This window comes from Sinocyclocheilus anshuiensis, unplaced genomic scaffold (genome assembly GCF_001515605.1).
Source record: "Sinocyclocheilus anshuiensis isolate Anshui unplaced genomic scaffold, SAMN03320099.WGS_v1.1 scaffold702, whole genome shotgun sequence".
Taxonomy (NCBI): Eukaryota; Metazoa; Chordata; class Actinopteri; order Cypriniformes; family Cyprinidae; genus Sinocyclocheilus; species Sinocyclocheilus anshuiensis.
Window position 1 is genome coordinate 2487774 of NW_015548184.1, and position 17311 is coordinate 2505084.

General features: G+C 35.4%; 1 protein-coding gene across 1 annotated transcript in view; it reads right to left on the reverse strand.

The window, feature by feature from the left end:
* Positions 1 to 12971: 12971 nt before the first annotated feature.
* The window catches only part of LOC107704842 (endothelin-2-like), an 8532-nt gene continuing 4192 nt past the window's right edge, over positions 12972 to 17311 (reverse strand). Inside the window, exons 2-5 of the mRNA XM_016507864.1 lie at positions 15457 to 15607; positions 14965 to 15078; positions 13298 to 13477; positions 12972 to 13191 (exon numbers count right to left, since the gene is read on the reverse strand). Coding sequence (XP_016363350.1) covers positions 13122 to 13191; positions 13298 to 13477; positions 14965 to 15078; positions 15457 to 15607 — 515 coding nt within the window. The 3' untranslated portion in view covers positions 12972 to 13121. The remainder of the gene's footprint in view (positions 13192 to 13297; positions 13478 to 14964; positions 15079 to 15456; positions 15608 to 17311) is intronic.

Below are 17311 nucleotides of genomic sequence, written 5' to 3' on the forward strand. Positions count from 1 at the left end.
GCTTCCATTGTCTGCGTCACCGCAATTGACTACATTACCCACGAGGCGCTGCAGGGGAAACGAAACGCTGCAATTCACGCTCTCTTTATAGTTATATCTCTCTATATACTTCAGCTGAAGTATTGATCTGTATGTACTACTTATCAGGCTATGTAATAGAAAGACGTAGTTTACAAGGAGGTAGAAATTAGCCTACTGAATGGTGCAACCATTTTAATGGTCAAAAGAATAGGCTATATAAATTTAAGGGACATTTATCTTGATGAATATCACTGACTTAAATGTAAGATGAAACAAGATATACTGGGTAAACAGAGTAAAATATAACAACGAAATATCCCAATGAAAGTTTTTTAGTCCGTGGCTGTAAAAAATATCCAAAAAACAGATTGATGCATAGACAAACTTTTAATGCACTACGTGGTATGCATCTCAAAACAAAACATCTACTTTATTGGTTATGTTACACATATTGCATACTCACAAAATGACTCACATTTAGCAATACTCACAAAACAGTTTACAGAACCAAGTGAACTATCCATTTTGTCTGTGAATGTGGCATCCTTTTGTCTTACAAATAACATGTAATAAACCATGAAGTAAATATATAAAACTAAGCATTTTATAATATTCTAATTGTTTGGTGTAGTATGTTTGGTGAAGTTTTTTACCTTCCCAGTTTTCTATCCCAGTGGAAAATCCCTCCTTTGAGAAAACAGCTATGTAAGATTAGTATAGTATAGTGTGCCTAAAAGCACAAAACTATATATTAAAAAAATTCCACAAATCTGTCATTTTTATTACTTTAAAGAACATGTCATAGAAAAATAGCCAGAGGCCTGTAAAAATTGATTGGTTAAGGAAAATCATTATTTTCATCTGCATGTGACTAGGTCAACAGGAAATAGGTCATAATCATGCACCTGGCTAAATTCTGCAATGCCACACCAGTGACAGGACTTGTGAACTTTTCAATCTGTAATGTATAGCATGGTGAGTCAGTGGAAATTGTATAGTGAGATAACCTTAGTAGTTAAAGTGGTCAGATGGGTCAAAAGGAGGCTGAAACCCCGTGACTCCATAAGTGCTTCATGCAATGTAATCATGTATCAACTAGAATTTCTCTTACCCGTAGACTCTACTGTATGCCCAGAAATGCCATTTTCGGGAGCTTGCGTTTACTTTTGAAAATTGTTCTAAGTGCCATTGTAGTTGTAAAACAATAACAACAATGTAGCTGAGAACCACTTAAAATGCAAAGGTTCAAGATTGATACTGTAATGTCTGTGCTTTTCAGATTTTAAAAGTCGCAACTAATTAGGATTGAATATCTGCTGACATCCCAAGGTTTTATTTAACACAGCATGGAGCTCACATTTAACCACACCAAAATTAAAAAATTATAGGTATGTCATGTAAGTGTTATCATTTAAAAGGGATTCCTGTTGGGAATTGATAGTAACAGAATACTGCCACCCAGTGGAACTCATTGCATACTCACAAAATGACTCACATTTAGCAATACTCACAAAACAGTTTACAGAACCAAGTGAACTATCCATTTTGTCTGTGAATGTGGCATCCTTTTGTCTTACAAATAACATGTAATAAACCATGAAGTAAATATATAAAACTAAGCATTTTATAATATTCTAATTGTTTGGTGTAGTATGTTTGGTGAAGTTTTTTACCTTCCCAGTTTTCTATCTCAGTGGAAAATCCCTCCTTTGAGAAAACAGCTATGTAAGATTAGTATAGTATAGTGTGCCTAAAAGCACAAAACTATATATTAAAAAAATTCCACAAATCTGTCATTTTTATTACTTTAAAGAACATGTCATAGAAAAATAGCCAGAGGCCTGTAAAAATTGATTGGTTAAGGAAAATCATTATTTTCATCTGCATGTGACTAGGTCAACAGGAAATAGGTCATAATCATGCACCTGGCTAAATTCTGCAATGCCACACCAGTGACAGGACTTGTGAACTTTTCAATCTGTAATGTATAGCATGGTGAGTCAGTGGAAATTGTATAGTGAGATAACCTTAGTAGTTAAAGTGGTCAGATGGGTCAAAAGGAGGCTGAAACCCCGTGACTCCATAAGTGCTTCATGCAATGTAATCATGTATCAACTAGAATTTCTCTTACCCGTAGACTCTACTGTATGCCCAGAAATGCCATTTTCGGGAGCTTGCGTTTACTTTTGAAAATTGTTCTAAGTGCCATTGTAGTTGTAAAACAATAACAACAATGTAGCTGAGAACCACTTAAAATGCAAAGGTTCAAGATTGATACTGTAATGTCTGTGCTTTTCAGATTTTAAAAGTCGCAACTAATTAGGATTGAATATCTGCTGACATCCCAAGGTTTTATTTAACACAGCATGGAGCTCACATTTAACCACACCAAAATTAAAAAATTATAGGTATGTCATGTAAGTGTTATCATTTAAAAGGGATTCCTGTTGGGAATTGATAGTAACAGAATACTGCCACCCAGTGGAACTCTAGAGAAGTGCTAATGGAGGCTTTTTTGCATTTATTTTTTTCTTTTCTGCTTTTGAACACCCATTTGTCTTGTGTAAATGTAAATGAGAAAAGTAAAGTAAAAGGATGATGTGTTTATGACAGTGATACTATTTTTAGATACAGTAGGCCTACAATAAAAGAACAATTGTGGAACGGTAGAATCTGTTGTAAAATAAAGTGTCGAAATAAATGTGGGGAAACCCCTGTGCTATCACTTATGTTTAAGGGAGCTTTCCTGATACATTTCTTACAAATAGGATATTTAATTTACTGATGGAAAATGAAAAATAAATAAATAAATCATTTTTGCCATAGTTCTGGAAGACCGTTTTGATTTTTCATTTAAATAGATCTGTATTATAAGCATTTGTAATATTGCTGATTCAGTTCATTGGAATGTCAAACACCCACAATTGCTTATCTAGAGCCACGTCAGTAATAAGGTGAGGAATGTTTTATATAAAATTGACATATTTTGCATAACTTCATTTGGTAACCAAGGCACATGTAGGTGTAGTCTTTTTTGCAAAGTCATGCATGATAATTTTATAATTTAGTTACTCAACATAACAAATCAAAGTTCATCCTATAACAGCTGACAACGCCTTGTACGACTGAGGCAATAGCAATAGTTTTAAACGATAATGAAAAACATGGTATCATGCATATTGTTGAAAAAGGTGAAATGTAAACCATGGCAGATACTCTGTTAATGTAGAAACTCTTACAAGCACTACATATTCTGTTTCAAATATGCCTTTTCTCCTCCTGAGAAGGCTGAAGTTATATTTCAGAAAGTCAAAGACATCAAACTGACGCATAGAATACAAACTTAACTCAACTATCCAAGAAGAAAATTCTAGAGGCTAGCACGACATCCATGAGTGAACCACCAAAACAGGAAGGGTAGAGGGTTGGCTTCTGGTGAAACATCCTCAGCCAATCCTATCCCAGGATGTAAAACTCAAGCCATCAAAATGTTCCATGCAACTTCCGAAATGAAGATCAGAACAATGGGGGTAATGTTAACATTATTTTATCCAGTAATAATCAACCATGGAAATGATCACATGTTTTCCACTAGCTGATGTCCTTTGTGCTACAGAGTCTTTTAGAAGCTGCCTTTCTATTTTATAATCTCTTATATTGGTACTGTAAATTCATCCAGGGTACTGGTACTGCACTGATAAAAGTGTGTGCACTTTGTTCAGATCTATGAAAACAGGGATCCGTGGAGACAAAAAGCTTTTTGATAATGTAGCATTTATTAGTATGTACATGCTCCATGCGCATGATCACTCCATTTTCTTGGCAGAACTGTTGTACTAAGAGGGCTGCACATACTGTGTTGTGAATATTTTAACATAATAATGCATAATGGGCATTGGGCATAATGTGCTGGAACCTGTGTTTAGTGGACAACTTTTGGAGATCTCTATACCACACAGCATGTATGGTTACTGTAAGAGCAGCAACATACTTAACATCCCTGATGCAGGACGATTACTTGACGTAATGAAGCCTATGAATGCACTTAGGTCTCTAAAACTGAAATGAGATAGATTGATATGAGGGCAAAATACCCCCATACTATGGGTTTTTGTCTTATAAATATAACCCAGCGCTGGGTAAAATATGGACAAACCCAGAGACTGGGTTGTTGACCCAGCAGTTGGGTTAAATGTTTAACCCAACTTTATGGGTAGTTTTATTTAACTCAACTATTGTTTAAAAATGATTATATGGCTAGCTTAAAATATTTCACCCAGTGCTGAGTTGTTTTTAACCCAGCATTTTTTAGAGTCTATATACACCATAGTTTAGCAGCAAGAGTGCTGTTTTTTTCCTGAATATCTTCATGATTGCAAGTGTGATATTGATTTTACACAGCAGTTCAATAAAGCTGTCACTGGAGCGGTACCTTTTCAAAAGGTACACCTTTGTACCTAAAGAGTCCATATTGCCACCTTAAAGGCACATATAGTACCTAAAATGTACATATTAGTACCTAAAATGAATAGGAATTGGTATAGGAATTAGTTGAATAAGTAATATGTTTTTATGTAGTAGGTGTTATAAATATTAAAAGGGTAGAAGAAATGTTTATAGAGATGCTTTGGAATGTGGAGAATGTATTTAACTTCTAATTTTTTAATGTATGTAATAATGTATGAATGGTAAGTGTTGTGTGGACCCCAGGAAGACTAGCAATGCCTTAGGGCATAGCTAATGGGGATCCAAATAAATAAACAAATAAAATAAAAGGTAAATGCAAGTTTTGAAAAGGTACCACCATGGGACAGCTTTGTACGTTTTTTCCTAGAATGCAATGTGTTACATTTTAGACACAATACTGCCAATATTGCCTATTTTGCTCAACGAAAATAGTTCCAAACAAAGCCACAGCAGAACTGTTGTGAATCAATGTTTTTGAACGAACCGAGTGAGTCAAGTATCCCCCCACACACAGATGTCCAAGGTCTATGAATAATGTGTTCTGTAGGTCAATTTCAGGCTTAAAACATTATTTGACCCAAAGATTTCTCACCATGAAATATCTCAAATCTATTCCAGATGCTGTATCCCCCTTGCACCTGATGCTCCCCGTACTCCATAGCCCTAGTCCCATGCTCCAAAGACCACAAAACACCACACAGATGACATTTCAATACATGGGGAAGGGAATTCTTTACATTCTTACATTTTTTGTTTAGAGATCTGCCACATGTTCTGTTCTTTGACACTTCTGTCACTGGACACTGTAGTGAAAGACTGATTGAAATAAATGGTATTTAAATGATTTCTGCCAATATAAGAGAAAATTAGATTTTAAACACAGGCTATAGAAGCTAAATAAATGTGTCTTGGGCACCAAAGCTATAAATGAACCATAATGATTGATATCATACGCTAGGGGGCGCTGGTTTATAATCTGAGTAATTAATAATTTTGAGACAAGATTACTGAACGGTCGGAGCCTCGTATATCACGGGACACCTGAACCGTGTCTAATTTCCCTATAGGGACTGATTCAGGGTGTCTAAAAATAATGAAATAAATCTATATTAGCACAATACAATATGTACAATATTTCAAATGATTGCTTAGTTGATTGTGTGCTATAAAAATTACTGAACTAAGGTGGAACATTAAAAGCAAATTCACGTGAAGGCATTTTTATGTATGACTATTTCATGCATCTTTAGTGATTTTTTTTAAATGTTATTTATTTATTTATTTATTTTACTGGAGCACGAGCCTCCAGTAAAAATAGGCTTGTCTGGACTTGTCCGACATGAGAATCATTTTCTTTGATAATATTGCAGCAATCAAGTCATGTGCGTTTCCAATCAGCTGTTTATTATCAAAACTAGCGATGCCAGATTCTTGAATGAATCACTTATTTGATCTCATCGGTCAAACGGCTTTGCAACAAGGTCTGAAATTGTTTGCGATTCAGTTTGATTCATTTGGACAGTTCACTCGCGCACTGAATCATTACATCGAAATAGTAACGGGATATTTTATCGAGCACTGGGTGAGATGACCTAAACGGTAACACAAAAATCTACATTCAGAGAACTAATAGCCTATGTAATCAAATCTAATTAAAACAAATCTAGGAAATCCATTTTTAAATGGACAAATATTAATTACAAATATTTAAAACGGATAAAATGAAGTGTACAAAAAACATCAGAAAAAATGAACCATGTAAAGAAATGGCCTCTAAGCTTCAACTGTATGGTAGAGAGCAACAACATACTTTAAAATATTTCTCATGTTATACGGTTTTGAAACAACACAAGGGTTAGTAAATGATGACAGAATCTTTATTTTATTCCTTCAAGACAGCTGCTCATAAATTAGCCTTCTTTGCATAGTGTGTCAATAATGATTTATTGATATTCAGTTAAATATCTCATTTACTTAAAACCCTCAAGCACAGGGCTAATAAAAAAGACAGATATTTCATCAACCAGACAACACATATTGATGGAAAGGTACTTATCGGCAAGGGAACTGTGATTAAGAAGAACTGTTTGTTTGTTTGTTTGGGTCGTGAAGGAAACAGCTACTTCCTGTTGTAGACACACTTACAAGTGAGAGAGAAAAGTGAAAGGGGTTGATTGAGGCCAGTCCCACAGAACATAAAAACTGACAAATGTCCCAAATGCTTTGGAATGATAACTTGGCTCCTGCTTCCCAAGAGGGACCGTCAAACGAAGATCTGATTAAGTATATCTCTTAGACACAGCTCACGCAATGTACCATAGGGACAAGACTGGTGTAAAATCTAAAATTAACCTTTTTTCCTCATCTGCCAAAATGACTGGCAAAATGAGAATTTACCGGCATGAAACTATATTTTGAATTACTGTAACATTCAGAGTTCCAGTGATTAAACTATTTTGCATTATGTTCTGATTGTTTTGCCCCAAAAGTTCAGTACGACTGTTTTTTTTTTTTTTTTGAAGAAAAGCTTCCTAGCTAAACCTCTGACAATTTTTCCCCTGAACAATTCTTAGAAAATGGGTGACTGATATGCTTCTGACAATTTAATTTACAATTGATGCTTTTTATTTCAGTATTTTGGAAGGTCTTTAACAACGATGATGTAAATATGTAAGAGTATTTTTAGTAAATATATGACAGATTGTTTACACTATAATAATTAATACTTAATTAGTAAGGACACGTTAAATTGATTAAAAGTGACAGTAAAGACATTTATAATGATACAAAAAGATTCCTAATTAAAATAAATGCTGTTCCTTTAATCTATTCATCAAAAATGCTAAAGTATCACGTTATCCACAACACCATTAACCAGCATTGTTTTCAACATTGATAATAAAAAATGTTTCTTGAACACCAAATCTTTATATCATCATCATATGCTGAAAATTCAGCTTTGTCATCACAAGAATCAATTATATTTTAAAGCATATATTAAAATATAAAGTTATTTTACATTGTAATAATATTTCCCAATATTACAGTATTTGTGATCAAATAAATGGAGCTTCGGGGAGCATAAGAGGCCACGTTCATAAACTTTTGAACAGTAATGTACACTGACAGTATGTATGTATAGTGGATTAGCGGATTGTGTTATTAATTGTGAACTCATAAACACTTAACATTTATTGAATTAAAACACTTCAACAGAAGCATAACTTTGATGAAATATTAAAGCAGTCCAATTTAAACAATTAAAACACCCCAACTGAAAGAAAAACAAAGAATTGAATCACTTCACTTAAGAAATGTATTATATTTTAACTTATAGGTTCTCCCACCTTAGCTGGATGCTGCTGTCCCAATTTATCCAACATGTTCAGGTAAATTGGGATGGTAACAAAATGTAATATTTTTAAAAAATAGAACAAAGAAACTGGCTCATCATTGCATAAAATTGAAGGATCACATGAACACATGTAATACAAATTTATATTTGAAATACTGTTTGTATTGGAATTTAAACCATAACAATTTTAATAGACTTAAACTGAGTATGTGCACTTACCAAGTTCTTTCTCAGACCTTCCAGCATTTGAGTGGTTACCACGCCCATATGATTTACATTTTACACCATCTTTTTAGGAGCAATATTAATATTTAATACAACAAATTGTTTCACAAACCCAACGATGCCAGGAAATAAGTGGAAAACTGAAACAAAAATAAAGAATACCAAGAAGGGACAAACTACATCATAAACAAAGACAGCCTACTTCAGACAAAAAATACATGAGACATGAGACATATAAGTAAAAAATGAGGGACAAATTATAATAACAATCACAAGAGTCAGAATGCATAAACATTTCAATAACACAGAGTAAACAGATGGGAAGATATTAAATTAAACCAACAATACGACTTACGGTCATTTGTTAGTCATTCCTTCTCTAACTTCAAGAATTCTAAACTTTGAAATAAAAAGCTTCATAAGCATCATAGTTTGATAAAAAAAACAACATACTGAAATGAACATACTGTTTTATTTTTCATTTTACTACGCAAGTCTGTAAGTTCAAAGCATCAGAGATACATGGTATTAGGCTAATGTTATTTTGCTCTTGTAGTTCATAGAGTACATTCCTGTTAATTAAAACCCTCATGTGGTGTTTGGGTCCTTTTTGCTCTGAAAAAATTTTCTTTTTCCCGAAAATACTAGTTAATGTTATTGCATTGGACTGAAATTTTGTGTCTTCAAAGTGAATGGGAAAGAATGAAAGTAATAGAAACTATTAGTGTTCAGGAGCATGTTGATCATGTTCACGTTCACATATGTACGTGTGCTTGCAAACATAAAGGCCTTGGACCTTTTCATGTTTGGATGCATGCATACTCACGCTAACACACACACACACACACACACACACACACACACACACTTATACAAACCATTGGGAGTATTAAAAAGTTTTCTATTTCATCCTACCCTGAACTGCATCCAATATCATTTCATCAATCTGATAGTATAACTCTCTCTTTCTCTCTCTCTCACTCATCCACACACACACACGAACTGGCTTCACCCCTGCTTCAAAATAATCTTTCTTTCATCTTATTTCGTTCATCACACCTTCTAGACAAAATATTATGACAATAGGTATTGAGGCTTTCATGTTCTCACAAAGCAGACAAAAGTAAAATATCTCTGCGAGAGAACGCAAAAGGGAACGCAAAAGTTTTGCGAGGGAACGCAAATATCTTTTGCGAGAGAACGCAAAAGTTTTGCGAGGGAACGCAAAATATCTTTGCGAGAGAACACAAAAGGTAACGCAAATATCTTTGCGAGAGAACGCAAAAGTTTTGCGAGGGAACGCAAAATATCTCTGCGAGAGAACGCAAAAGGGAACGCAAAAGTTTTGCGAGGGAACGCAAATATCTTTTGCGAGAGAACGCAAAAGTTTTGCGAGGGAACGCAAAATATCTTGGTGATAATATAGCATAATGAGTGATTTATAAGCAATTTTTTGAGGCCGGGTCCTTTTTGCTCTGTAACCTCGTAAGTGTGATAGGGTTCTGAACACAACACAAGGGTTAAACAGCTACATGCTGCTTATTCAACAATCTGGCACACGGACAGCAGTCTGAGTATGTAACAGCCATTGATCCCTCTTAACGGTAATTATAATCACATATAACCTATAAGCAATTACTGATATCACTCTAATACATAAACATCTCCTGATTAGTTATCATTTGGTGTCAGTTATCTTTATCAGAGAGTTTTTGGATACAGGACACACTGACATCGGATGTTAAACCTAGATTAACCAGGTCATGACCAGAAGCTTCTCTGAGATGCTAAGAGTTAATTGTCAATTAAGAACACAACAATTCTATTTCCCCTACTGTTCGTGCCTACAGCTGTGACTGAGGGGAGAAAACGTGCCAGTGTTTTTTATGCTTTCCATTATCGACAGCTGTCTACTTTATATCACTTCCTCTGATTTACCTCTCCTGACATTCTCCTCACTCAGAATGCGATATGCAGTTGGGATGGAATGTGTAAAGGCATCCTGTTTTTCGAGCGGGACAAAGATGGCTGTTGGCGGTGCAACAGACATTGAGCTCAAGGGAGAGATGGACGCTGCCATTGTTTCAAATATTAATATTGTTGGGGGCATAAACCTCATGAACTTGTCAAAGTAATTTAGTATTTGTGTGTTCAAAAGGATTGCATCTCTGGTAAATTAAACTATCTTGAAGTAATATAAAAAAAAAGACAATTCTGTAAGCCTAATCATTTATTCACCCTAGCTGCAGTTAAGCATCATAAAAATAGGCCTATCATAAAAGTGGCTCATATTTTGTGCTGTATGGGAAGACTTTTGACACCATTTGATCGTAACTCAAGAACTAAATCAGTCCGATTAGTGAATGAATCATTCAGACTGGTTTTGTGAACAAATCAACGGATTCATTGAAAAATTAGACTCAAATGAATCGTTTGCGACTTTGAACAACTATAGGCTACAGCAAATAACCACTTCCAGTCTGTTTGTCACATAAACCTTGGCTTCTGAAAACTTGAAATACATAAAAGTGCACAAGTCATAGCATATATATTGTAATTTGGTGCTTGACTGTCCCAGTCAAGATTATTTTGAAACAAGTGGCCAGGAGAAACATCAAATGCTGTCGTAGATAAGAGATTTCTTATTATAATAATAATAATAATTATTATTATTATTGGGTTCCTTTTGTTTTTTATTTATTTTTTGTTGCAGACTTCCCGTAGTCCATCAAGTTCTTTTACCTGTGTTGCTCAATATTTGATAATTATTGAAAAAAATCCACTCAAATGAATCGTTTGCTAGTTCCCCCCCCGTGATTTACAGTGAATAACAACTTTGGAATATAGCATACAAGTCACAATAACTATTGTCATTTGGTGTTTGACTGTCCTAGTCTTTATTATCTTGAAAAGAGTGGCCAGGAGAAACAACTAGTAAATGATGAAATGTTCCTTGCTCCCAAAATCCCAGAGGTTTTGGTTCAGTATTTCATAATTAAAAGCAGTTTTATAAGGCTTCTCATACCAGTACAATGATGTAATGTAGACGTATATGTTTTTCCCTGGTATTGTGCTCATTGAAATTGCAGTTATCTCACCATCAGTCACTGTGGTCCATTCATGTGGCTGCATTTCTCACACATACTAAACACATTTAAATGAGCAGACATGGTGAGAAACCATGAGGCAATAAAGGTTATGCATTTGCTTAAGGAATGTCTGGATTGATATGATACACATACAGTAGACATGCAATGTATTACACGTTCAATAACAGAATAATGAAGTAATGCACGTTTTAGTCCATTTTAAATGTACAATACTCTTAGACTAAAAGGAGATACAAATACAATTTGTGAATAAAATAATCAGGATAAGTTCTTGGATTTTGGATTTTGGAAAATGGCCTTATGTGCACTGTTGGCTTATATTATCTATCATGACAGGAAGATGGAACCCATCAAGGCTGTTGTTGTTCTCACATTGCTATTGTCTACACGGTTTCTTTCCCATGCGCCTGCAAGCTTCCTGCCTAATTCACCTGCTCTACAAGAGTCTATCTTTCACATCACAACAACATGTCAATGTGTCCAAACTAATTACTTTTTAACCACGTACACACCCTTTGAGATTTCATACCAAGGTGCTTTGTCAACAGAGGAATAGGCAGTGATCCAGGGCAATTATACAAACCTACGTATGCAAGAGATAATGCCAACAATGTTTTAACATGAAGTGTAATTGTGGGCTATTGTTTTATTTTTTAACATAATCCGGTAATGTCCAATTCCTGCAGGTGACACAGAGACAAGACAACAGCAGAGTGACAGACGGATGTACTTCAGATACTTGTTATTTTGAGGTGAATTTATTAGGATTCTTAATAACAAATCTAATAGATTTCATATAACATATTCAGAGTATGTGAAAATAAATACATTTATGGAATAAATAAATTTCATCATAATGATACAAAACTTTTTTGTGAAACCATATTGCTGATACAATACAGGAATCTTTCTCTACAGAATTCTTAATGATTAAACATAATAATCACAAGAAAATATATGTATGTATACATAATAAGATTACATAAGGTTACATTAATAAGATTACAGCCTATAATCTTAAAGTGCATACTTATTGTGTGCTCTACACTGATAGTGCTCTAAAATGTTCCAGTGCTATTCAATAAATTGGAAAGTTCTCCAGCTTTTTTTGGCAAGATTAAATCTATTGTCCATCATAAGGTCATAACAACAGATTGCAACAACACAACTGTCTGCATCACTTATGAATACATATAATGCTAGGTAAAGCTGAATTGATATTAAAAACAAGGGCACGGTCCATATAGAGTGGTCAACCTTATGCTATATTCTCAGAAACATCCTATTATTATGCCAACTTTGAGAGCATTTAGGTTACAAGGAATCCAAATTGTTGCAGTTTGGGGCTCCAATTGTCGCAGTCCAAGATGCAATCCTTTTTGGAATGACACTCAATTTGGAACTATTGTTTGTAAATAATTAACTACTCAAATATAGGTCATCTTTTGTCTCTCCTAAAACATAATTAGTCACTTTTAAAATTTATTTTTACACGTTTTCTGTTTTGTTAAAATGGCTCCAATGGTGCCAATAAATTGTAGAAATACTGCAGTTTCTAACTATCTGTGCTCTTCCAACCAACTTTCATTAGCACTTCACCTGACTCTTTTATCTCTAACCATTCAAACTCTGTGTTTTTTTGACTAACTATGATCCTGTCAGGTAGCTCATAGCCACTTAGCTAACGTCCTGTTTGCACTACAGGACTGTCGCTAACAACTAAGCTTCTTTTGTTGACTTGCCTTCAATTCACAAATATCTCCTTCACGTCTCACAAGCCTTCATCTCTCCCATTAAACATGCGACAAAGGCTCGGTTTCCACAGGACTGTCCTTGAGGAAAGCTGCTTGATCGCAGCGTATGCATGTTCTGCTGCCCCTGGTTTCACAAGGGTCATTTTTTTGTTCAAGTGCTCGCACTCCCATCTCATCTAAGTAAGGACTTCATCTGTAGCCAGGTTTACTGGCCTTGGATACCTTTCCCATGGCTCTGGCTCTAGCCCTAACCAGGTTCCTGAAAAGTCAGATGGGTTTGTTGTAAGTAATGGTGTTAATGAGGACACATTCGCAGAATAAGGTGTGTAAACATGAATTTCGTGATTTGTGTAATGTGGCCTTACCTGAGGAAGGTTATAACGTCTGACCGAGCCCCAAGGGAGGAAGACTTCCCTAAAACCAGAACTCCTGGACTGGCATTTTGGGAGTTATTTAGGGCAGTCAGTTGATCTGATTTGGGTTGTTCCTGTTTTTTAGTCACAGGTTCAGATGGGTGAACCAGCATGATGGCAGGATTTTCAGAGCTTGGAGAAATATGCGCAAAATTAGTAAATGCATCAAAATAAACACTGCATTGTCTTATATGACTGCTATAATGGCTAATAAATCTATTAAAAAGTCAATAAGTATTGGGGAAGCTACTTCAAACTTTAGCTAGAAGCTAATTACAATTTCAAGTCTACTTTCGTTACATCATCTCTTTATAAACAGCATATAATGAAAATTTGGTGATGCTACACCGCTACTCATTACGGGTACAGCTAAGCTACACTTTAAAAAATACACTACAAACAACTAACAAATAGCTATATAGCTAACTATAACATGTTTGGTTGTGCTACATTGCTACTTGTTAAGAAAAACTAACTTTTTAATGTACAAAAAATGTTGTTTTGAAAATGCTGTTGAATATCTAGCAACATTAGCAGCATTGCAGCTAGTTAAGGCCCGTTTACACCTATATAATTGTAACTATATAATTGGAATCAATTTCAGAGTGACTTTTTTCAGCCGATGAATGATAAAAACGTTGACAATGAACCAGCTAAGACCAGTTAACAGGTTATTTGGTTGTCATAACAACAGATTACAACAACAAAACGGCATCGTTTATGAATACAGCTGCGTCCGAAAGCCTAGGCAGCTGACTTGCTGCCTCGCTACCTTACGAGGCAATGACTTTGCAGGCAGCGTTTTTGCACAAAGGCACCATATGAAACTGATTTTGGACAGGCTTCTGAGGCAGCGTAACGGTTTAATGATCTACAACAAAATAGTACGAGCTTTGGTGATAACTAAACAAATATTTAATTAATATAGTACTGATTTCTTGCTAGAAATAACATCAAAAGTGCAAAAAGTTAGTCAGAAATATACATTTACACACAAACAGACCAGCAAATGCAACTTTCAGACACCATCTTTATTTTTTAGCTCAACCGTCACGGAATGGAACACACAGGATTGTGGGATATCAAAGGATATCATCTATGCTGCCTTCAAAATTCGATCAGAAGAACGTACCTCCGGAGACAGGAAGTGAAGCAGAATTTGGATTCGGACGTGCCTTGATGCCTTCCTGCCTTGGAATGCTGCCTCCGAAGGCAGCATTATAGAGCTTTCGGACGCAGCCTACATAACTGTGGTTAAAAGCTGATAATAGATAAGACTGCTTTAATGACTAAGCAGCCTGTCATAATGACAATTTTTTTTTCTTGCGGTATCAACTAGCAGTCATGGCCTAAAAGCCATTAGCTAAAACTCTGACTCAGATGAAACTCTCTCCATTTTAGTAATTCTAATTCAGAAACATTCTCCTGTCATATAGTCTGGATTCTCCAACTGTGTTTGTCTGGTATCACCTCACACCCTCATGATAACTCCACACGCCCTAATCGTGCACACCCTTTCATTAAAAATAGCCTTCTAAAGAAGAATGACTGTCACTTCCCACAAATTTGCGCATGGCTGTCACTTGATCGGTAAGGTGCAGTTGAGAGATAAGGCTCACCTGTAGTGACAGAATGCATTGCATGTCTGATCTGCAGGACTGGCACAGAAGCAGCGGCCTGTAGACCTGCGCCGGCGAGCCAACGGACTGCCCAATCCATACACTGTGGTCTTACTGTGGAGGAGAGGAGACACCCAGAACGCATCCAGTCATTGATTAACTCATCAGAAAGGGGATCACAGGAATAAAATACAATGGGACTTTGTACTTTTTTAACTTTAAGCATGAGAATTACATCTGGCGCCAAAAGTATTCTAGACAAACAGCAATAAAATGCACAATAACTCAAAAGTGAATCTTTTTGAACTATAAAAACACTCTCATTGAAGTCACAAATGTGCACTGGTTTACTGAAACGGAAACAGATTTACGGAATACGTCCTGAATGTTTCCTTTCGGCATCTAAAGAGTCTTTGGCATTGGTTGAACTTCCGCTTTGGTTTACTTACATACGGTTTACGCAGGTTAGCCCATGCATGGGTCAACACTCACCTTGGCGTGTTCACCCAGATGATGTCCAGATGGCAGAAATAGTGGCATTCCGAATCCAGCTGGTTGTTGCAGGAGCAGCGTTTGCTCCTGACCCTATGGGTTGCAGACGGGTCACTCGGGTCGGTCTGGGGCACTAGAGGCAAACCCCAGCCTGCAGACAAGAGATATATTGTGGTCCATAAAACTTTCCGTAATCATTCTGGGCCGTAAAGCTCCAGCAGAGACTATATGACTGAGTCTCAGAGAAATTATGAGCTCCGTACACCACATGTTATTATTATTATATACTTTTATGATTTTGATTTATCACCTCACTCTATTCCCACTTCTCTCCGCTATCTTATGTAATGACGAACAAGGTCTCAGATGTTCGATCTTAACGAATAGCGGGCAGCTGTAAAGTTCACAGCTATTCACACACATCTGTGCTGAGTTGTCAGTTTTGGCTTTAATTGTCGACACTGAGGCGACAGATTAGTACAAAATGAATATGAGCCCCTGACTGTGTTCACATATTGTCAGACAGATGTTTAAAATTATAAACAGTTACAGAACTGTACGAAGCTGAGTTTAAAGTGAGTTTAAATGTAAAACAAAATTAAATTATAAATGTCTTATCTCAACAAGCTTGAGAATGAAGGCACAGTTAAAAAGGTATTTAAAATATAATAATATTTTTGTAATAATATAATATAAAATCTAATAATAATCAAGTAAAACTAAAATCATAATTCTAAAATCATTATATATAAGTAAATGCAAAGTAAATGTAAGGTTTCCAATTTTTTTATTATATTTTTATATAATATAAATAAAAATACTACGAATATATACTATATATTTATTAAAATCACTATTACAGGTGCATATTAAAAAGCAAACACTAATAAAAAAATAAAATGACAAAAAGACACACTTTAACTAAAATAAAAACAAGTTAAAAATCTTACAAAACTGTAATCTCCATTATACTAAATCTCCATTATACTAAAATAATATATACATATAATAAAGTTCACTAATAATCACTACCAGGGAATGTATGGCCTGATAAAATAAAATAAAATGCAATTAGCATAAAAATAGAATGCACTGTAAGACAAAAGCATAAATGCAAAGTAAATTAACATTTTAATAAAATTTAATGTAATAAAACTATCACTATAAAGATACATTACATTGTATGAGTGACAATTAACGTTGAGTGCCTCTGCACTGTCAAAGAAATCTGCCTTACAGGAACTGAAGATGAGCAATGTTCATCAGTGCATGAGCAAAGTTGGGTTTCCGTGATGGTTTGCCGTGACCGGTGCAAAGATAAGACACAGGGGCGCAGCCTCACAGGTATCGGGCTGAGTTTGCAAATGCGGCCCCCTAGCGTGGGATGTGCACACAGTGTCCATTCACAGACTTTCCAGCACATGTGTACGGAGTCAGCAGCAGCCGCTGTGGGTCATGCAAATGCATCATAACATAATCTCACCACATACTTTGATTAGCATGTTTTATCAACTGCATCGTAAAACCCAGATGAGAGTTTGCTGAAGCACTTCTCTCATCGCAGCTGAGAAAAGTCCCTCGTGCTGATAGAAATATTAATATGGAAATCATATTGAATTAGTAATTTGGACATTGCATACATCATCCCACATTCAGATGGAAAGATTTTATGCACTGCAAATATATTTCCAATATTTTTGGGAAGGACAGGATGCTTAAAATCACTTTTATAGTTGACAGTCTTAAATATGTTCTTGAAAACTTGGTTAACTTTTTTTCCATGCATAAATTTGAACTTATATATGTATATATATATATATATATACACACACACACACACACACATATATATACA